Genomic DNA, 20,290 nt, shown 5'->3' on the forward strand with positions numbered 1-20,290 from the left:
TGCGATTCGTTTGAAGTGGCTCTTACCCTGCCAGCATTTCAAAGTTCCATTTCATCTTCATCGCTACCACAGACTCGTAAATGTCACTACAACCATCCTACTGTGATGGGGGGCAGCATATCATAAAGTACAAAATGTACTTCATACATGTATTTTGCCATCACTACTTTTACAAAAGCCATTTTATTTTTTGTGAAACGCCAAGCGCAACCAGCTTGTTATATTTTATTTAAATAAAAACGAAAATAAAGTTCTGAAAACATAGATTTTACGCTTAAAATTGTGAAAGGTATATTGGTGAACAATTTTTGATTTTCCAAATGGAATAAAGTGATTGTTTTTCAAATATTTTACAGACACGCTGCCTCCATCGAATAAAAACACTGGCTGATAGACGCTGCAACATGTAACTCGCTACTTGTAACTCTACATCATCATTAATGCAAAAAAATATGTTAAATGTGATGTGATAGTGGTATAAATGTTATATTTTTAAGAATTTGTAAATGATTAATCAAATTAATAAATATCTAAACAAACGTGTTTTACTCGACCACAATGATTCTTTTACCACTATCTTAAAATGTGCTTTTTCTGATTGTTTGGAGGGTCTCTTATTGGCGTCGTTCTAAATTGATCTATAAAGGCACCTAATAATTGCACTCATGCGAAACCTTTTAGTAGTAACTTGGCGTGGTACAACTTCTCAATAGTGACGGCGCTTTTCCGACGAGTTTTTGATATCGTATATGATTGTTTTCGACGTACTGGGGATTCTCAGAAGCGCCCCCAAATTCAAAAAATGTTGGCAGGGATATTGGCGTCGTTCTAAATTTATTAAAAAGGCACCTAATTGCACTCATGCGATACTTTTTTGTAGTAACTTGGCGTGGTACAACTTCTCAATAGTGAGTTCGCTTGTCTTCTAAATTGAAATAAACTGTGGTTCAGCTTATAATTTAAGTTCCTAAATTTCTTAGTTTAATAACTAAATCTCCTTTATTATTTTGTTTTGTCCAATTTTTAGTCGATTTAATTAAAAAAAAATAATAATTGATATCAAAACTATTCTTTCATGAACGAATATCTTAAACACCGTTGCACTAAATTTGCATCACTTCTTAAGGTGTGCTCCGCATTCAGTGTTTTGAATGTGAATTGAAAAATTTTGTGATATTTTCCCAAATAAATATTTTTTATAATTTTTTACGATTTTTAATGCATTCTAACGCTTGTCTGAAATATTTTCAAAAATTATCGAATGATTTGTACCGTTTTATTAATTCTTACTCTTTAACCTATAGGTGAGTACTTCGTTCGAGTTTAGCCGCTAGAGTGAAAACTAAATCAGTAAAAAAAGGCATAAAAATATACATATTTGTTACAGATTTTATTATAACTTGATGGGGAATAGCCCAAAGCAAATTTTCTCAAAGTTTATATTCTTTAAAATGAATTATTAAAGTAATCGTGAAAAAATGACGATTTTAGCGGCTAAACTCGAACTTAATACCCACCTTATATGAAAAAAAAACAAAAACAAAAAATTACCCATTAAAAATATGAAAAAAAGAGTTATAAAAAATTTAATTAAAAAAAACTTTCTGTATAGTTAAAATAATTAACTTCTTTGTTAGGACATTTTTGGAAATATTTTAAAGTTTTGGCTTTAGAAAAACTACCCAATTTTTTTTGCTGGGAAAAAGTGTGGAACTACTTTTTGTTGCTTTATTTAATTGTCCAGTTATGTTGAAGTCTGATTTTTTCTTCATTTTTATAAAATAAAACATTAATTGAACCTATAACTTCAGTCTATTAATTTTTAGCTAGGGGGAGTATAGCCCCTCCTAGGAAGATTTTCTAGCTACGCTAATGTTTTGCAGGTTTCTAGGAAGCCTATTGTTAGAGACCCTGCCAACATTTCTTGAATTTGACGGCATTTCTGAGAATCCCCACTACGTCGAAAACAATGGTATACGACATCCAAAACTCGTCGGAAAAACGTCGTCACTATTGAGAAGTTGTACCACGCCAAGTTACTATATTAAAGGGTGATACGGTCAAAATTTGGTCAATATAAACTTGACGTATTTCTTTCAATTTTGCATTTAAAAAACCTGAACACCCCTCATTTTGAAGGTGTGTGTGTGTAGAATGTTGCTCCTTTTTTGATTTTGGAATTCACTTTTCAGTTGTCAAAATGCCGTCCAAGCAAGAAGAGCAGCGTATCAAAATTTTGCTTGCGCATCGCGAAAATCCGAGCTACTCGCATGCAAAGCTGGCAAAATCGCTAAAAGTTGCCAAATCAACCGTTACAAATGTAATTAAAATGTTTGGGAAACGTTTGTCGACAGCCAGGAAGTCTGGATCGGGGGGAAATCGAAAACCGGAAGCCGCTGAGACGACAAAGAGAGTTACCGGTAGTTTCAAGCGAAACCCTAACCTCTCTCTCCGAGATGCCGCAAATAAGCTGGGTGTATCGTCTACAACCGTGCATCGAACCAAAAAACCTAGCCGGACTATCGACTTACAAGAAGGTAGTGACTCCAAATCGCGATGATAAACAAAATACGACGACCAAAGCGCGATCCCGGAGGCTGTACACGACGATGCTGACGAAGTTTGACTGCGTGGTAATGGACGACGAAACCTACGTCAAAGCCGACTACAAGCAGCTTCCGGGACAGGAGTTTTATACGGCAAAAGGAAGGGGAAAGGTAGCAGATATTTTCAAGCACATAAAACTGTCAAAGTTCGCAAAGAAATATCTGGTTTGGCAAGCCATCTGTACCTGTGGCTTGAAAACCAGCATTTTCATAGCTTCCGGGACTGTCAACCAAGAAATTTACGTGAAAGAGTGTTTGAATAAACCTCTACTGCCTTTCCTGAAGAAACACGGTTGTTCCGTACTGTTTTGGCCGGATTTGGCATCTTGCCATTACGGTAAAAAGGCCATGGAGTGGTACGCCGCCAACAACGTGCAGGTGGTTCCCAAGGTCAAGAACCCTCCCAACACGCCAGAGCTCCGCCCAATTGAGTAATACTGGGCTATTATCAAGCGGAACCTAAAGAAAACCAAAAAACTGCTAAGGACGAGCAGCAGTTCAAGGCAAACTGGCTTTCTGCGGCGAAGAAGGTGGACAAGGTGGCTGTACAAAATCTGATGGCAGGTGTCAAGCGTGAGGCCTGGCAATTGGGATTTGGCAAAGCGAAAGCCTAACTGAATATTTTTCCTGAATTTTATACTAATTGAACTTGAAAAAGAAATTTAATTTGATTTTTTAAATAAACGATTTCACCGATTTACACGCGTCCCCATTGTGCAATGTACAAAATTAATGATTACGTTACGATACGACCTAAATGAAACGAGTACTGTATACACAAGATTTTTCTTTATACAGTACAACATATGATATTGTTTTGGCACGCTTCTTTCATTGCATTGGAGGTCTGATATTGTGAAATTTGGATTTAGTTGGAATATATTTAATTTAAATCATGGCTTCCACCACTGCCTCAACATCGGATGCAAAACCGAAGCCAAAGACCACACCAATTGCACAGTTCGATAGCATAGAAGAATTTACAAAGGTAAGACATCCATCCCACAACTTCCTTTTTGCTGATATATGTACATATGAATATATTTTCCCAAATTTCCAGAAAGGACTTGCTGAGATAATGGGAGCGACAAAGTGTGCCAACGCTTTTCCGCAGGGCGCTTCTAGAGATCTGTATTGTGCCTATCCGACATTTGGCCGTGTTATAGATGAACAATCACACCGCATTTTGGGTTTGATTTCCCACGTGCTTAAAAGGGAAAATGTCAAGGGGAATATTCAAAAACGTCAACCAGATGAACAATTTGAAATGCTATTGGAATGCAATGACTCCATATTCGAAAGGCTTCAAACCAATCTCGATGAATTGGCTGGCATAAAGAAACCACCACAGACCATAGTTGTAGAGTCTCGTTTAAATACAAATACAACGCCGGGCAAGGGAGCTGGTAGCTGGAATTTAAAGAACAACGAATCCAGTCCAACATTAGCGGCACGACTTATAACAGCCAAAAATATTGCAAGACCGCAAGTCAAATTTCAAATTCCTGTTGATAATACTGCCGATAAACCGTTTATGCCCAGAATTAAAGAGAAACCAAATTCATTAAAGCCCTTGGCCATATTACCCGAATACGATGAAACCGGTAATATTGTTAGCTATTTACATCCCTATGAGTTTGAATTGATGAAATTTGAGGTACCGGCCAATCTACTGAAACCACGAAAGCCTGAAATCCCTAAGGGTTTGGAATCAACGGAACTATTGTATGTTGATAGCAAAGCAAAGTTAATGCAAGCCTTAGATGAATTGCGTAAAGTGTCCGAATTTGCAATTGATGTTGAACATCACTCGTACCGAACATTCTTGGGAATCACATGCTTAGTTCAGATATCTACACGGACAAAGGATTACATCTTTGATGCTTTGGAGCTACGCGAAGAAATGTATGTGTTAAACGAAGTTTTTACCGATCCCAAAATTGTGAAAATTCTCCATGGTGCAGATTCTGATGTGGAATGGTTGCAAAGAGATCTTTCTTTGTATTTGGTCAACATGTTCGACACACATCAAGCTGCAAAAGCATTGAACTTTGCCCGTTTATCGTTGTCATATTTACTTAAGCATTATTGCGATAAGGATATAGACAAGACTTTTCAGTTGGCCGATTGGCGTATACGCCCTCTACCTGCAGAACTTATAGCCTATGCTCGGCAAGATACCCGTTTTCTGATATATGTATACGAACGTCTTACTAATGACTTATTGGAAGCTGGCAATCAAAAACCACAGTTACTACGTTCCATTTATCAACGTTCCACGGAGCTTTGTAAGAAGCGTTATCAAAAACCCATTATCACAGCTGACTCACACATGGACATATATCGAAAGTCTAAACGTATATTTGATAATCGTCAACTTTATGCTTTAGGAGAAATTTTCAAGTGGAGAGATACTATGGCAAGACAAGAAGATGAAAGTTATGGTTATGTTTTGCCCAACCATATGATGTTGCAAATATCAGAGAGTTTGCCCCGTGAAATGCAGGGCATATTGGCCTGTTGTAATCCTATACCACCATTGGTACGACAATATCTACATACCTTGCATCAAATTATTCTTAAGGCCCGCGAACAACCATTGGTGAAACCAATACTTCCAACAGAGGCTGTCAATCGGGTGGTACACACAAACGCCAATGACTATAACAATAAATTGCATTGTCCCCACGATTTAACGGCAGCTGAAGAGTTCCGTGATGACTTGCCAACACTAATTCGATTTGACAAAGAGCATGGTATACAATTCAACGACGAATCGTCTCAGATTTCGAGAAGTATGATGAAGCCGGTGTTGAGTGTTTTTGATACACCAGAAAATTCCGAAGAGGTATGTAGAGTTCTATATACCAACATTCAATATTGATCGTTATCCCTTTCACAACTAACTTGCAATTGGATAATTAAAAATGTTAGGTATTTTTATATAATAGTCGTACAATAATAGATTTCTTAGAATTTTTATTTGACTCGAAAGCCCTGACGAACTAGGTGAAACTTTTCATATCATTCCATATGCATGCCAAATATTACTAAACGTCCCTTGTATAGCAGAGTATCTGCTGATGTTTTCGTCAAATTGTATTAATTGGCGATGTCCTCACCGTTTGATGATCATTTATTGGAAGAAGGAGTGTTCTTTATATATGTTAAGTACTTATTGGACCAACACATATAGACCAAACAAAGTTTCTTCATTGTGTTCCTGTCAATGGGCTTGCTCCTTTCATAAACCTGTTTGGTTAATCGTGTGATGAATACACACATAGTTGTTGTGAATGGTTGCTGATCTCCCATGCATTGTCGGATGGTATGTTTATCTCTATTAAAAATGTTTCATTTCTATAGAAAATTTTCTCAAAATTTTATTTCTATAGAAAATTTTCTCAAAATTTTATTTCTATAGAATATTTTCTCAAAATTTTATTTCTATAGAAGATTTTGTCAAAATTTTGTTTCTCAAAATTTTATTTCTATAGAAAATTTTCTCAAAATTTTACTTCTATAGAGATTTGAAGTACATTTTATTTGAAGATGAATGTTTCGCAAAATCTACCTAAATATCAAGAATTCTACCACTCTACCAAACACAAAAAAATTTACCATTTTTGGTAAAATTCTTCCAAATGTGGCAAGCGTGATACTGAGACGAACAAAACCATTACAATCACATAATTATGAAATTTTCTTATCAATGGTATTTTATGCTGCCAATTTAGCTAGAATAAACTTCCAAAATTGGGGTACCCAATGTCGCGGCTATGTATAGACGATATCTGATGACGCTATAGTTCAAATACTCTCCATGAGACTATATTTTATATTTATGATTTTTTTTTACTGGGGAATATCTATCACTGGCATTTTATCTGGTCACTTAGAATGATTCCCTCGATATGAATATCTTAAATACTGCACATGAGAATTTTGATTTTATTTGATTTGATTTTTTAAGTTTTTGTACTACGTCTGGTATTTTAGCTGATCAATCCATCTCAAATAGGTTGCGAGAGAATCATGAGGCACAAACCACGAATTTAACGCGTGAATTTGTCGTCACGTCCCTTGAGTATTACTCTACTCTATGCTAATGTACCTAGCCAAATGTAAACGGTGTGTCTCACACTACGACTTGATGTTCACCATTCGGGGCAAATGTATGGCCAACATGACAAAAGTAATTTTTCTTGCGTCAGTGCAATTTGCTAAATTTTGTGACTATGGGAATTTTTGCATTAAAGTCTTCCAGTACAATTTTACTATTATGGTTATATGACCCTAAATATTTCAATGCATACTAAACAAAATTTGTGTTATATGTCTTTACAATTTTGTGTTCCGAGAGCTCCAGATTTGTTAAATACAACAAATCTGGAGCTCTCTTAAAGGTTGCATATTAGTATGGCGTGTGATGAAATGTATAATTATGTTGGCTTTGTATTTAACTTTCCTTACCGGCTTTAAGTATGTATATGATTGAGTATTTTTAGGATGACGAAATTTTCCGCCATAGACAATGTGAAAAGCAAAAGATCTTATTACCCTATAAACGTTATATGGCTGTTCTTCCCATGATCGAACAAGAAAAACGTGAAGAGGCAGCTCGCCTAGAAGCGGAAAACAAAAAACGACAACTCTGCCCTGAAGCACCTGCTATGATGCCTGTCGATATTAAGAAAAAGACTGAAGACGATGATATCTATAGTATGCCCATAAAGGCAATGCTTAAGAGAAAATATGAGGAATCTGTGGCAAAGAAGGCTGCAAATGCTGGCAATGATGAGCCATGTAATTCGAAACGTTTCAAGCGACAAGATGACAACAATTGTGCTGCAACTCCAACAGATGATAAATTGAAATTTGTGAACTTACCGCCCACCAAAAAGGAATTGCAACAACAAAAAGATCAAATGAAACGACCTGCAGAAGATTCTTCCATTATTATAGACGACGATGAAGATGAAGGTCCAGAAGAAATACCAACTGGTTCGCAATCCCAAAATAGGCCACAACTCCAAGGGCCACAACAATCGCATGGAACTAATAAGAAATTCAAAAATAAAAATAGAAAACAAAAATTCAGTTCATCAAACAAGCCGCACCAGTCTTCCGATAAGCCCATACCGAGTAATTTCGATTATAAAAAAGTCGATTTTAATAAATTTCAAGGTGGTGCCAAAAAGGCTAACGGCCCTGAAATCAAGGCACAATTCCATCCAAAGGTAGGCTAAAATCCATAAATGTTTGTGTATTAATAGGAGTATTTACTTTATACTTTATTTTTATTCTTTGTTTTTTTCAGGGCAATGCTAGTAAGGCGCAAAATAAAAAATTCAACAAACTTTTTACATTTTCGAATGTAAAAAATAATAAAAAATAGTATATGTAGATGAAATTTTAATTAACCTTAATTATCGAACTGAAATAAAATGTTTTTTTATGTTGTATATTTTCTACGTGAAATTTGCATTCAACAATATAAAAGATATTTGACAAAATTGTTTGATGTTTAACTATCACCCTATATGAGGCAAGAAAGGTATCAATGAACATCTTTTTCGCTCTAAGAGATATTAGAATTAATAAGGAATAAATAATCAGAAGTTTCCATAATCACGAATTTAGCTCTTTTTCAAAATCCAAAATTCCACCCAAATCCCGAAAATTTCGCAATTTGAATATGAAAAACTTCTTTGCTGATATCTCCTAAACTATGTGTTCTAGAGCGAAAAGGACCTAAATTCGTGATCACCTGTAGAAAATCAAAAATGCCACCAAAATCCCGAAAAATTCGATTTTTTTATATGAGAAACTTATTTTCCATCTCCCATAGAAAATCCAAAATCCCACCCATATCCCGAAATTTTTATATGAAAGTCTTCTTTTCCCATATCTCCTTAAATATGCGTCCTAGAGCGAACTAACTCATTAAAACATCGGAGGGCAATTGGAAACGTCCAGTGAGGAGACGTTGGAGGTACTTTTGGACACACATTTTCCCGGACATCAGACGGTTGAACTATGTTCTGGCGGTGCAACAGAGGTTCGCGGTCATTCGAGGAAATTGTATCGGAATCTAGAATAAAATGGGCTTTAAATAGTTTTTGGCCATTAAAATCCCCCGGACATGATGGATTTACTCCGGTGGAGTTACAAGCAGTGACTGATAGAATTATCCCTGGTTGACGTGTGATATATGAAGGATGTATAAGCTTAGCATATATTCAAGACAAGAGGAGGGAAACAAAAGTCGTTTTCATAACTAAAGCGGGAAAAGCCTCTCACTCGAGTGCGAAGGATTTCCGATCAATCAGCTTATCCTCATTCCTACTTAAGACTACGGAGAGGATGCTAGATATTTATTTTAGAACTAGCGTCGTTTCAAGTTTGCTCTTGAAATGGCAGCATGCATACTCGAAGGGCAGGTCTACTGAGACCGCATTACATGAACTAGTAAGCTTTATTGAAAGCTCACTATCTGTCAATGAATACACAATTGTGGGGTTTCTAGACATCGAAGGGACGTATTTCAGCCACACTAGGACAAGCAAACATACAAAGGTATGTGAGCAGAGGCACTCCCCAAAGAGGAGTTCTATCACCTCTTCTATGGAATGTTGCTATAAAAAACCTTCTGGTTTCCCTAGAAAAAGAAAGGATAAAAGTGGTGGCATACGCAGACGATGTAGCTCTAGCAGTCAGGCGAAAATTCCCATCCACAATCAGAGATATTATACAGGGAGCCCTCCGGATGACTGAGAAATGGGCGAAAGATAATGGTCTTGAGGTAAATCCTGTACTGCAAAGATCGCAAAACTCCCACGGTTAATCCCATATCCTTAGGTTAGGTTAGGTTAGGTGGCAGCCCGATGTATCAGGCTCACTTAGACTATTCAGTCCATTGTGATACCACATTGGTGAACTTCTCTCCTTCTCCTTAGGGGGTATTGAAATTCCCTTTGGTGAGTGTGCAAAATACCTTGGCGTTATTTTGAACAGGAAGCTGAACTTTAAGCTTAATATTGAAGAAGGTGTGAGAAAAGCAATGGTATCTTTGTAGTCGTGTAAAAAGGCAATAGGAAAAAAAGTGGGGACCAAAACCGAAAATTGTACATTGGCTATACACGGCGGTGGTTAGACCTATAATGCTATATGGCGTTGTAGTCTAGTGGCCGGCTCTTCAGCAGTCGACAAGTTTAGATAAAGTTCAACGTATGGCTTGCTTGTGTGTCTCAGGAGCATTCAGCAAGACAGGAACAGATTCCCTTAATGTCATGCTGCATCTATTGCCTTTAGACATTTTGACCAAACAGTCAGCTGCAACAACGGCTTTGCGGTTGCGCGAGCTATCGCTATGGTCGGAAAGAGGGTACGGTCACAGTTCGGTCCTCAAAATAATGCCAGATGTGCCAAACGTAGTGGATTACACTCTGGCGAGGCCGCTTTTCGACAAAAAGCTTGAAACTCTAATTCCCATCAGTGAGGCGTGGTGCACACAGGACCCGAGGAATAAAAGATATATAGATTTCTACACTGATGGCTCCAAATTGGATGGACAAGTGGGTTTCGGAGTATATTCTAAAGATCTGGAACTTTTTCAGGCTGAATATTAGCAATAAGAGAGGTGGCGAATTGGCTGAGAAGTAATGTTCCAACAAATGTTGGCATTAATATATACTCAGACAGTCAACCTGCAATAAAATCCTTGAATTCTGTGTTCCTTAATTCGAAAACGGCCATCGACTGCCGCAAATCTCTCAACGAGGTGGCTGAGCAGTACAATATTCACCTAATATGGGTGCCTGGCCATAGGACCATATCGGAGAACTGCGAAGGGGATGAGTTAGCAACGCTAGGAACTACCTTACATATTCCAGGGGAACTATAATCTGTTGGTATGCCTCTGGCTCCCTGCAAGCTCTTACTGCGTGAGAAGGCTGTTATGATGGCAAATGTTCAACGGGAGAATTGCAAGGATTGTAACGACAACCCTTGGACTGAATACGCTAAGTGAGCCTGAAACTTAATCGGGCTCCCACTTTAACCTAACGACACCAATCAAATATGGCCCCATTTAAACTTAAACCGCACACTGGATATGCTAACGTTCTCAATACGTCAGATTTCACTCCTGACTCTGCTATAACGGGTCGCTGCCTGATAGGCGATTTTGCAAAAATAATGGCGCGAAATATAATGACTACTGTATGAGCTGTCATGATGCGGTGGAAAAGGAATCAATTAAACACCTCCTGTGTGAGAATCCTGCATTTTGTGTAAGGCGTAAGCGAATTTTAGGGGCATATAGCTTTAGATTACTGGCGGATCTGGAAAACGTTAACTTAAGTAGTCTGCTAATGTTCTGGAACAATCTGGTTGGTTCAACAGAACAAAATAATCCAGAAGGTTCAACGGTTAAAACTAGAAGTGAAGTAATAGATACTTTTAGTTAATGTGGTATCACAATGGACTGAATGGTCTAATGGCGATTTCGATTGAGAAAAAAGGTGCAACATTCTCGAAATTGATTGCCACATATGAAGGACACTGTCATAAATTTTGGTTCCTGTGTCCCTCAAAATGTTATGAATTAATAATAACTTTGGAATAACCATTTAGGTGAAAATACAATGAGGGAAAAAGTAGTGTTACACCAAGGCAACATATTTTTTGCGAAACGAAAACGCTCTAAGTGAGCCTGAAACTTAATAGGGCGGCCACTTAATCTAACCTAGAGCGAAAAGGAATATAATTCGTGACCACACCCAAAATATTGAAAAATCCACACAAATCATAGAAAAATTGAAATTTTTATATGAAAAACTTCTTTTGCCCATATCTCCTAAACGAAGCGTCCTAGAGCGAAAAGGACTTTAATTCGTGACCACCCGCAAAATATTGAAAAATCCACACAAATCCAAAAAAAATTAAATTTTTATATGAAAAACCATATCTCCTAAACTAAGCGTCCTAGAGCCAAACGGACGTTAATTCGTGATCACCCTCAAAAAATTGAATATTCCATCCAAATCCTAAAAAAATTCAAATTTTTATATGAAAAACTTCTTTTAGCCATATCTCCTTAAATATGCGTCCAAGAGCCAAAAGGACGTTAATTCGTGATCACCCTTCAAAAATTGAAAATTCCATCCAAATACTAAAAAAACGAAATTTTTATATAAAAACTTCTTTTGGCGATATCTCCTTAAATATACGTCCTAGAGCTATAAGGGCGTTAACTCGTGATCACCCTCAAAAAATTAAAAACTCTATTCAAATCTAAAAAAAAATATATATAAAAAACTTCTTTTGGCCACACTCAAAATTTGAAAACTCAAAAAATTTGAAAATTCCATCCAAATCCTACAAAAATTCAAATTTTTATATGAAAAACTTATTTGGGCAATATCTCCTAAACTAAGCGTCCTAGAGCCAAACGGACGTTAATTCGTGATCACCCTCAAAAAATTGAAACTTCCAACCAAAAAGGACGTTAATTCGTGATAACCCTTCAAAAATTGAAAATTCCATCCAAATTCAAAAAATATTAAATTTTTTATATGAGAAACTTCTTTTGGCCATATCTCCTTAAATATGCGTCCAAGAGCGAAAACGACTTTAATTCGTGACCACTACAAAACAATTGAAAAATCCGCCCAAATCGGAAACAAAATTGGAATTTTTATATGAAAAACTTCTTTTGGCAATATCTCCTAAACTAAGCGTTTAGGACGTTAATTCGTGATCAAAAAATTGAAAATTCCATCTAAATCCTAAAAAATTAAAATTTTTATATGGAAAACTTTTAGCCATATCTCCTTAAATATGCGTCTAAGAGCCAAAAGGACGTTAATTCGTGATAACCCATCGAAAATTGAAAATTCCATCCAAATTCAAAAAATATTAAATTTTTTATATGAGAAACTTCTTTTGGCCATATCTCCTTAAATATGCGTCCAAGAGCGAAAACGACTTTAATTCGTGACCACTACAAAACAATTGAAAAATCCGCCCAAATCGTAAACAAAATTGGAATTTTTATATTAAAAGCTTCTTTTGGCCATATCTCTTAAATATGCGCCCTAGAGCGAAAAGCACTTTAATTCGTGTCCACCCCTAAAAAATTGAAAATCCACCCAAATCCAAAAAAAATTGAAATTTTTAATTAAAAACTTCTTTTGGCCATATCTCCTAAACTAAGCGTCCTAGAGCGAAAAGGACTTTAATTCATGACCACCCGAAAAAACTTCTTTTGGCTATATCTCTTAAACTAGGCGTCCTAGAGCGAAAAGAACTTTATTTCGTGACCACCACCAAAAAAAAAAAAAAATTAAAAATCCACCCAAATCCTAAATTGAAATTTGTATATGAAAAACTTCTTTTGGGCCATATATATTAAATATGCGTCCTAGAGCGAAAAGGACATTAATTCGTGACCACCCCCAAATAATTGAAAACTCCATCCAAATCCTAAAAAAGTCAAATTTTGATATGAAAAACTATATTTTATATGGTCGGAAATGGACATTTTGAATTGTTATAAACGGAATGTCAAACTTATTATACCCCCCATTACCATTCTATGGTTGTGTGTAAAATAAAATTATCTATCTATTTATCTATATTTATATTTCTACACTCTTAGAAAAATATGTTTTTCATATGTTCCGAAATAAACAAAATGTGTTTCGGGCACAATTTTAAAACACAATATATTGAAGTGCAAACAAGGAATGTTTCTAAACTAACACTAAATGTTTGGGACATCTATGTTAATATGTTAGAATATATTATGTTTGGGGCATGAATGTTTCATAAAAATCATATGTGTGAATGCAAACATATATAAATTTACAAATTTCGACTAAACATACATTTGTTGTGATATTTTATTCAAAGCGACAGAGAGAGTATAGAGAAAGAAATAGAGATGGAAACCGGGAGAGTTGACGGGAGAGTCCACGTGGCAAACAAATGTATGTTTCTGTTAAATAATGTTATGTTTCCTTGGGCTCGTGGGCGCTCCAAACTATGCTATATAGTCCTCGGTTCGATTCTCCGTACAGGCGAAAGGTAAAATTTAAAAAAATTTATAAAATGAATAATTTCTTCACCATTATTTGTATTACAGAAAAAGGTGCCAAGAACTAAAATATTTCGAGGAAGTGAAAATTACGAGTATGTTAGGCAATGAGCACAATCGTCTTTGGGAAAAATTCTTCCAAGCATATAATATTTTTGAGTTCAAACTGCTTCCAAACATATGATATGTTCACATAAAACAAACATATTAATGTTTCGGCAGTATCCAATAATATATGTGCTTCCTGCAAAATATGTTTGGAACGTATGTTAAAGAAGCGATTTTTTTTTTGAGGGTGTAAGCTCTTTGTATCCAACAAATGTCCAACAGATGAGCGCCATCTAGTAGTTGCTAATTTGCTTCCAGCGGTGAGTAGTTATAATTCTAATGGCTTTGCGGAATATGCTTTAGTACCACTAGTTGCCGGGAGATGTCTCTCTTTGCATTGTCATTTGGATTAATAGCCAATATGTTTTATTTAAACATTTAAAATTTTCTTTTTGTAGAATAAGTAATCAAAAAGTTCGAGAATATATTGGACATAGGATAAACGCACGTTTCCTTGAATTTATGTTTCAGTAACTAAAGTCGACGTGATCCAAAGATTTTGACTTTCATTTAAGGATTTTGGAATGAATTCCTTGCAAAAAGAGAACAACATCTGTTGTTAAGTTTTCGAACAGCAATATCGTTCATGAGCCAAAAGTCAAAGCTTAAAGATGTTGAGGGAATGAAGAATATTTACAGTATGTCAAGAAAGTGTTTTGACAATAGGATAAAACTTATGTTTTGTTCCAAAATTAAATATATTTTAATTTTAAACAAGTATATACGGCCGTAAGTTCGGCCAGGCCGAAGCTTATGTACCCTCCATCATGGATTGCGTAGAAACTTCTTCTAAACACTGCCATTCAGAATCGAATTACTTAAGTCGCAGTAACGCTTGCCGATGGCAAGGTATCTTAAAACCTCCTAACACCATCTTCTAAATTGTATGTAAGTCCATACGTGGTATATTTTAAATCAAAAAAGATCGATCCAACACGTATATAATTCAGTTTGACAAAGTAGACATACAATTTTGACAAAATTTTCTACAGAAATAAAATTTTAACAATATTTTCTATAGAAATAAAATTTTCACAAAATTTTCTTTAGAAATAAAAATTTTTACAAATTTTTCTATAGAAAGAAAATTTTGACAAAAATTTCTACATAAATAAAATTTTAACAAAATTTTTTATTTCTATAGAAAATAGAAATAAAATCTTGGTAGATTATTTTTGGCTCGAGTGGCAACCATGATTATGAACCGAATAAAATTTGAACAAAATTTTTTTTAGAAATAAAATTTTGACAAAATTTTCTATAGAAATAAAATTTTGACAATGATGAAAATTTTATTATGAACCGAATAAAATTTTAACGAAATTTTCTCTAGAAATAAAATTTTGGTAGATTATTTTTGGCTCTAGTGGCAACCATGATTATGAACCGATATGGACCAATTTTTGTGTGATTGGACCAATTTTGGTATGGTTGTTAGCGACCATATACTAACACCACGTTCCTAATTTGAACCGGATCGGATGAAGTTTGCTCCTCCAAGAGGCTCCGGAGGTCAAATCTGGATAACGTTTTATATCGGGGCTATATATAATTATGGACCGATATGGACCAATTCTGGCACGGTTGTTAAAGATCATATACTAACACCATGTTCCAAATTACAACCGGATTGGATGAAATTTGCTTCTCTTGGAGACTTCGCAAACCAAATCTGGGGATCGGTTTATATGGAGGCTATATATAATTATGAACCGATGAAGACCAATTTTTGCATGGTTGTTAGAGACCATATACCAATATCATTTACCAAATTTCAAGCGGATCGGATGAAATTTGCTTCTCTTTGAGGCTCCGCAACCCAAATCTGGGGATCGGTTTATATGAGCGCTATATATAATTATGGACCGATGTGGACCAATTTTTGCACGGTTGTTAGAGACCATATACCAATACCATGTACCAAATTTCAGCCGGATCGGATGAAATATGCTTCTCTTTTAGGCTCCACAAGCCAAATCTGGGGATCGGTTTATATGGGGGCTATATATAATTATGGACCGATGTGAACCAATTTTTGCACGGTTGTTAGAAAACATATACCAACATCATGTACCAAATTTCAGCGGGTCGGATGAAATTTGCTTCTCTTTTAGGCTCCGCAAGCCAAATCTGGGGATCGGTTTATATGGGGGCTATATATAATTATGGACCGATGTGAACCAATTTTTGCACGGTTGTTAGAAAACATATACCAACATCATGTACCAAATTTCAGCCGGATCGGATGAAATTTGCTTCTCTTTTAGGCTCCGCAAGCCAAATCTGGGATCGGTTTATATGGGGCTATATATAATTATGGACCGATGTGGACCAATTTTTGCATGGTTGTTAGAGACCATATACCAACACCATATACCAAATTTCAGCCGGATCGGATGAAATATGCTTCTGTTAGAGGCTCCACAAGCCAAATCTGAGGGTCCCTTTATATGGGGGCTATACGTAAAAGTGGACCGATATGGCCCATTTTCAATACCATCCGACCTACATCGATAACAACTATTTGTGCCAAGTTTCAAGTCGATAGCTTGTTTCGTTCGGAAGTTAGCGTGATTTCAACAGACGGACGGACGGACGGACGGACGGACATGCTTAGATCGACTCAGAATTTTACCACGACCCAGAATATATATACTTTATGGGGTCTTAGAGCAATATTTCGATGTGTTACAAACGGAATGACAAAGTTAATATACCCCCATCCTATGATGGAGGGTATAAAAATATTTTATTATGTATTTTGCAAAGTATACATATTTTATTTTTCTCAAAACGAATTAACAACTCGATTTTTACTTCAATTATTTCTGGAATTTGAAATATTTGGCAATGTCAAAAGACTTTCTTGACATACTGTACATCAACGAGTTCCATAGTAGGCAAACCCTAGAAAAGGAAGGATGTAAATTCCCGGCTATTGTGTTTGAAGTCGATGGATAATGTAGATAACTACTATGATGACACGTTCTAGACAGGTTGCATCCAATAATGTTGGCGTTGATGGAGGAGCTGGATCAATTTGTAAGTAACTAGCGTAGCCCGGCCCGCTTCACTGCGCGTTCCGAAGCATATTTGTAGAAACAGTTTGCGTTAACTTGTGGCGATTTCGATTGGGAAAAAGGTGCAAGATTCTCGAAATTGGTTGTCAAATATGAAGGACACTGTCATAGATACAAGTAATATATTTTTTGCGAAACGATAACGCCTTTGGTCAACCATATCTGTCGAGCTGAAAACAATTTCGAAGGATTTGAACTTTTTAAAGAGTAGGGTCAGGAGAAGACTGGCACAAATGGGGGTATATTAACTTTGTAATTCCTTCTGTAACACATCAAAATATTGCCCTAAGACCCCATAAAGTATATATATATTCTGCGACGTGGTGAAATTCTGAGTCGATCTAAGCATGTCCGTCCGTCTGTTGAAATCACGCAAACTTCTGAACAAAACAAGTATCGACTTGAAACTTGGCACAAGTGATTCTTATTGAGGTAGGTCGGATGGTATTGGACCATTTTAACGTATAGCCTCTTAGAGAATCAAATTTCATCCGATCTGATTGAAATTTGATACGTGGTGTCAGTATATGTTCTCTAATATCCGTACAAAAATTGGTCCATATCGGTCCATACCCTGCCAGCATTTCAAAGTTCCATTTCATCCTCATCGTTACCACAGACTCGTAAATGTCACTTCAACCATCATGAAAAGGTACATCAAAAAGTACATGAAAGTATTTTGCCATCCCTACTACGATTTTATTTTTTGTGAAACGCCAAGCGCAACCAGCTTGTTATATTTTAATTAAATAAAAACGAAAATAAAGTTCTGAAAACATAGATTATACGCTTAAAATTGCGAAAGGTATATTGGTGAACAATTTTTGATTTTCCAAATGGAATAAAGTGATTGTTTTTCAGATATCCCTGCCAGCATTTCAAAGTTCCATTTCAACCTCATCGTTACCACAGACTCGTAAATGTCACTTCAACCATCATGAAAAGGTACATCAAAAAGTACATGCAAGTAATTTGCCATCCCTACTGTTAAAAAAGCCATTTTTTTGTGAAACGCCAAGCGCAACCAGCTTGTTATATTTTAATTAAATAAAAACGAAAATAAAGTTCTGAAAACATAGATTATACGCTTAAAATTGTGAAAGGTATATTGGTGAACAATTTGGTGATTTTCCAAATGGAATAAAGTGATTGTTTTTCAGATATTTTACAGACACGCTGCCTCCATGGAATAAAAACACTGGTTGATAGACGCAGCAACATGTAACTCGCTACTTGTAACTCAACATCATCATTAATGCCAAAAATTATGTTAAATGTAATGTGATAGTGGTATAAATGTTATATTTTTAAGAATTTGTAAATGTTTAATCAAATTAATAAATATCTAAACAAACGTGTTTTACTCGACCACAATGATTCTTTTACAACTATCTTAAAATGCACTTTTTCTGATTGTTTGGAGGGTCCCTTATTGGCGTCGTTCAAAAATGGTCTATAAAGGCACCTAATAATTGCACTCATGCGAAACATTTTTGTAGTAACGTGGCGTAGTACAACTTCTCAATAGTGACGGCGCTTTTCCGACGAGTTTTTGATGTCGTATATGATTGTTTTCGACGTAGTGGGGATTCTCAAAAGAGTCCCCAAATTCAAAAAATGTTGGCAGGGATTTTACAGACATGCTGCTTCCATCAAATAAAAACACTAGTTGATAGACGCTGCAACATGTAACTCGCTACTTGTAACTCAACATCCTCATTAATGCCAAAAATTATTTAAAATGTAATGTGATAGTGGTATAAATGTTATATTTTTAAGAATTTGTAAATGTTTACACAAATTAATAAATATCTAAACAAACGTGTTTTACTCGACCACAATGATTCTTTCACAACTATCTTAAAATTCACTTTTTCTGATTGTTTGGAGGGTCCCTTATTGGCGTCGTTCTAAATTGATCTATAAAGGTACCTAATAATTGCACTCATGCGAAACCTTTTTGTAGTAACTTTTGCGTGGTACAACTTCTCAATAGTGACGGCGCTTTTCCGACGAGTTTTTGATATCGTATACGATTGAGATTCTCAGAAGTGTCGTCAAATTCCAAAAATGTTGGCAGGGTAATTACATATAGCTCCCATATAAACCGACCCCTAGATGTGACCTCCAAGACCTCTTAGAGGAGAAAAAATCATCCGATCCGTTTGAAATTTGGTGCGTGGTCTTTAACATCCACGCGGAAATTGGTCCATATCGGACCCCCCAGAGTTGACCTCCAGGGCCTCTTGAAGGAGCAAAATTTATCCGATCCGGTTGAAATTTGGTACGTTGTGTAAGTATATAGTCTCTAACAACCATGCAAAAATTGGTCCATATCGACCCATAATTATATAGCCCCCATATAAACCGATCGCCAGATTTGGGTTTGGAGCCTCTTGGGGGAGCAAATTTCATCCAATTCAGTTGAAGTTTTGTATTTTGTGTAAGTATATGGAATCTAACAACCATGCAAAAAGTATTCCATATCGGTCCATAATAATATATAGCCCCCATATAAACCGATCCCCAGATTTGTGTATAGTTATATATAGCCCCCAGATAAATCGATCCCAAATCAAACAAAAATTGGTCCATATCGGTTCATAATTACATATATTACACTTCTGGCTGTCTAATTATCACGCAAAAGTTCATAATTGTTTATAGACTCACCTATATATACCGGTCAAGAACTGATTTATATAGGTATTTAATTTGCCTTTTTTGTCTATTATGTACCCCGTATGAAGACGAAGTTAAGATGTTTTAAGATACCAATACCACAACCTTAGTAATTCGATTGTGGATGACAGTCTTTAGTAGAAGTTTCTATGCCATCCATGGTGGAGGATACATAAGATTCGGCCTAGCCGGCCTTACGGCCATATATACTTGTTTTAATTATGTTCTGTATTCAAGACGTTGGACACTTCTCTACATTTCCTGTGAATTTCGAGCGTGGTTTGTCAAGGGGAGGTATCTTTCTCCTCAACATATCGGAAAATTAAGCATCATATTTCACCTACATGTAAAGAATCTACACCCTCAAAAAAAATCGCTTCTTTAACATATGTTCCAAACATATTTTGCAGGAAGCACATATATTATTGCATACTGCCGAAACATTAATATGTTTGTTTTATGTGAACATATTATATGTTTGGAAGCATTTTGAGCCAAAAATATTATATGCTTGGAAGAATTTTTCCCAAACACGATTGTGCTCATTCCCTAACATACTCGTAATTTTCACTTCCACGAAATTTTTTAGATATTGGAACCTTTCTCTGTAATACAAATAATGTTGAAGAAATTATTCACTTTTATAAATTTTTTAAATTTTACCTTTCGCCTGCACGGAGAATCGAACCGAGGACCATACAGTATGTAAGCCA

General features: G+C 35.9%; 1 protein-coding gene and 2 long non-coding RNA genes across 3 annotated transcripts; all 3 read left to right on the forward strand.

The window, feature by feature from the left end:
* The first annotated feature begins 82 nt into the window (after window positions 1–82).
* LOC142241816 (uncharacterized) lies at window positions 83–576 on the forward strand. The gene is made up of 2 exons (XR_012723822.1): window positions 83–289; window positions 357–576. It is a non-coding gene; the product is annotated as an uncharacterized LOC142241816 (long non-coding RNA).
* A 2,843-nt stretch (window positions 577–3,419) lies between these two features.
* Window positions 3,420–8,122, forward strand: Rrp6 (exosome component Rrp6). Its single transcript, XM_075291608.1, has 4 exons — window positions 3,420–3,594; window positions 3,667–5,454; window positions 7,115–7,846; window positions 7,927–8,122. The coding sequence occupies exons 1-4, from the start codon at window positions 3,502–3,504 to the stop codon at window positions 8,002–8,004; spliced, it is 2,691 nt and encodes an 896-aa protein (XP_075147723.1). The 5' UTR covers window positions 3,420–3,501; the 3' UTR covers window positions 8,005–8,122.
* A 9,670-nt stretch (window positions 8,123–17,792) lies between these two features.
* On the forward strand, window positions 17,793–18,249 carry LOC142241823 (uncharacterized). Its single transcript, XR_012723831.1, has 2 exons — window positions 17,793–17,998; window positions 18,056–18,249. It is a non-coding gene; the product is annotated as an uncharacterized LOC142241823 (long non-coding RNA).
* Window positions 18,250–20,290: the final 2,041 nt, after the last annotated feature.

Source organism: Haematobia irritans, chromosome 1, assembly GCF_050003625.1.
Source record: "Haematobia irritans isolate KBUSLIRL chromosome 1, ASM5000362v1, whole genome shotgun sequence".
NCBI lineage: Eukaryota > Metazoa > Arthropoda > Insecta > Diptera > Muscidae > Haematobia > Haematobia irritans.

Excerpts from the sequence above, each read along its gene's own strand:
- Rrp6 (XM_075291608.1), top strand. The coding sequence starts at position 3,502 with ATGGCTTCCACCACTGCCTCAACATCGGATGCAAAACCGAAGCCAAAG. Across the intron at positions 3,595-3,666 it reads GCATAGAAGAATTTACAAAG|AAAGGACTTGCTGAGATAAT; the intron begins GTAAGACATCCA and ends CCAAATTTCCAG. Across the intron at positions 5,455-7,114 it reads CACCAGAAAATTCCGAAGAG|GATGACGAAATTTTCCGCCA; the intron begins GTATGTAGAGTT and ends GAGTATTTTTAG.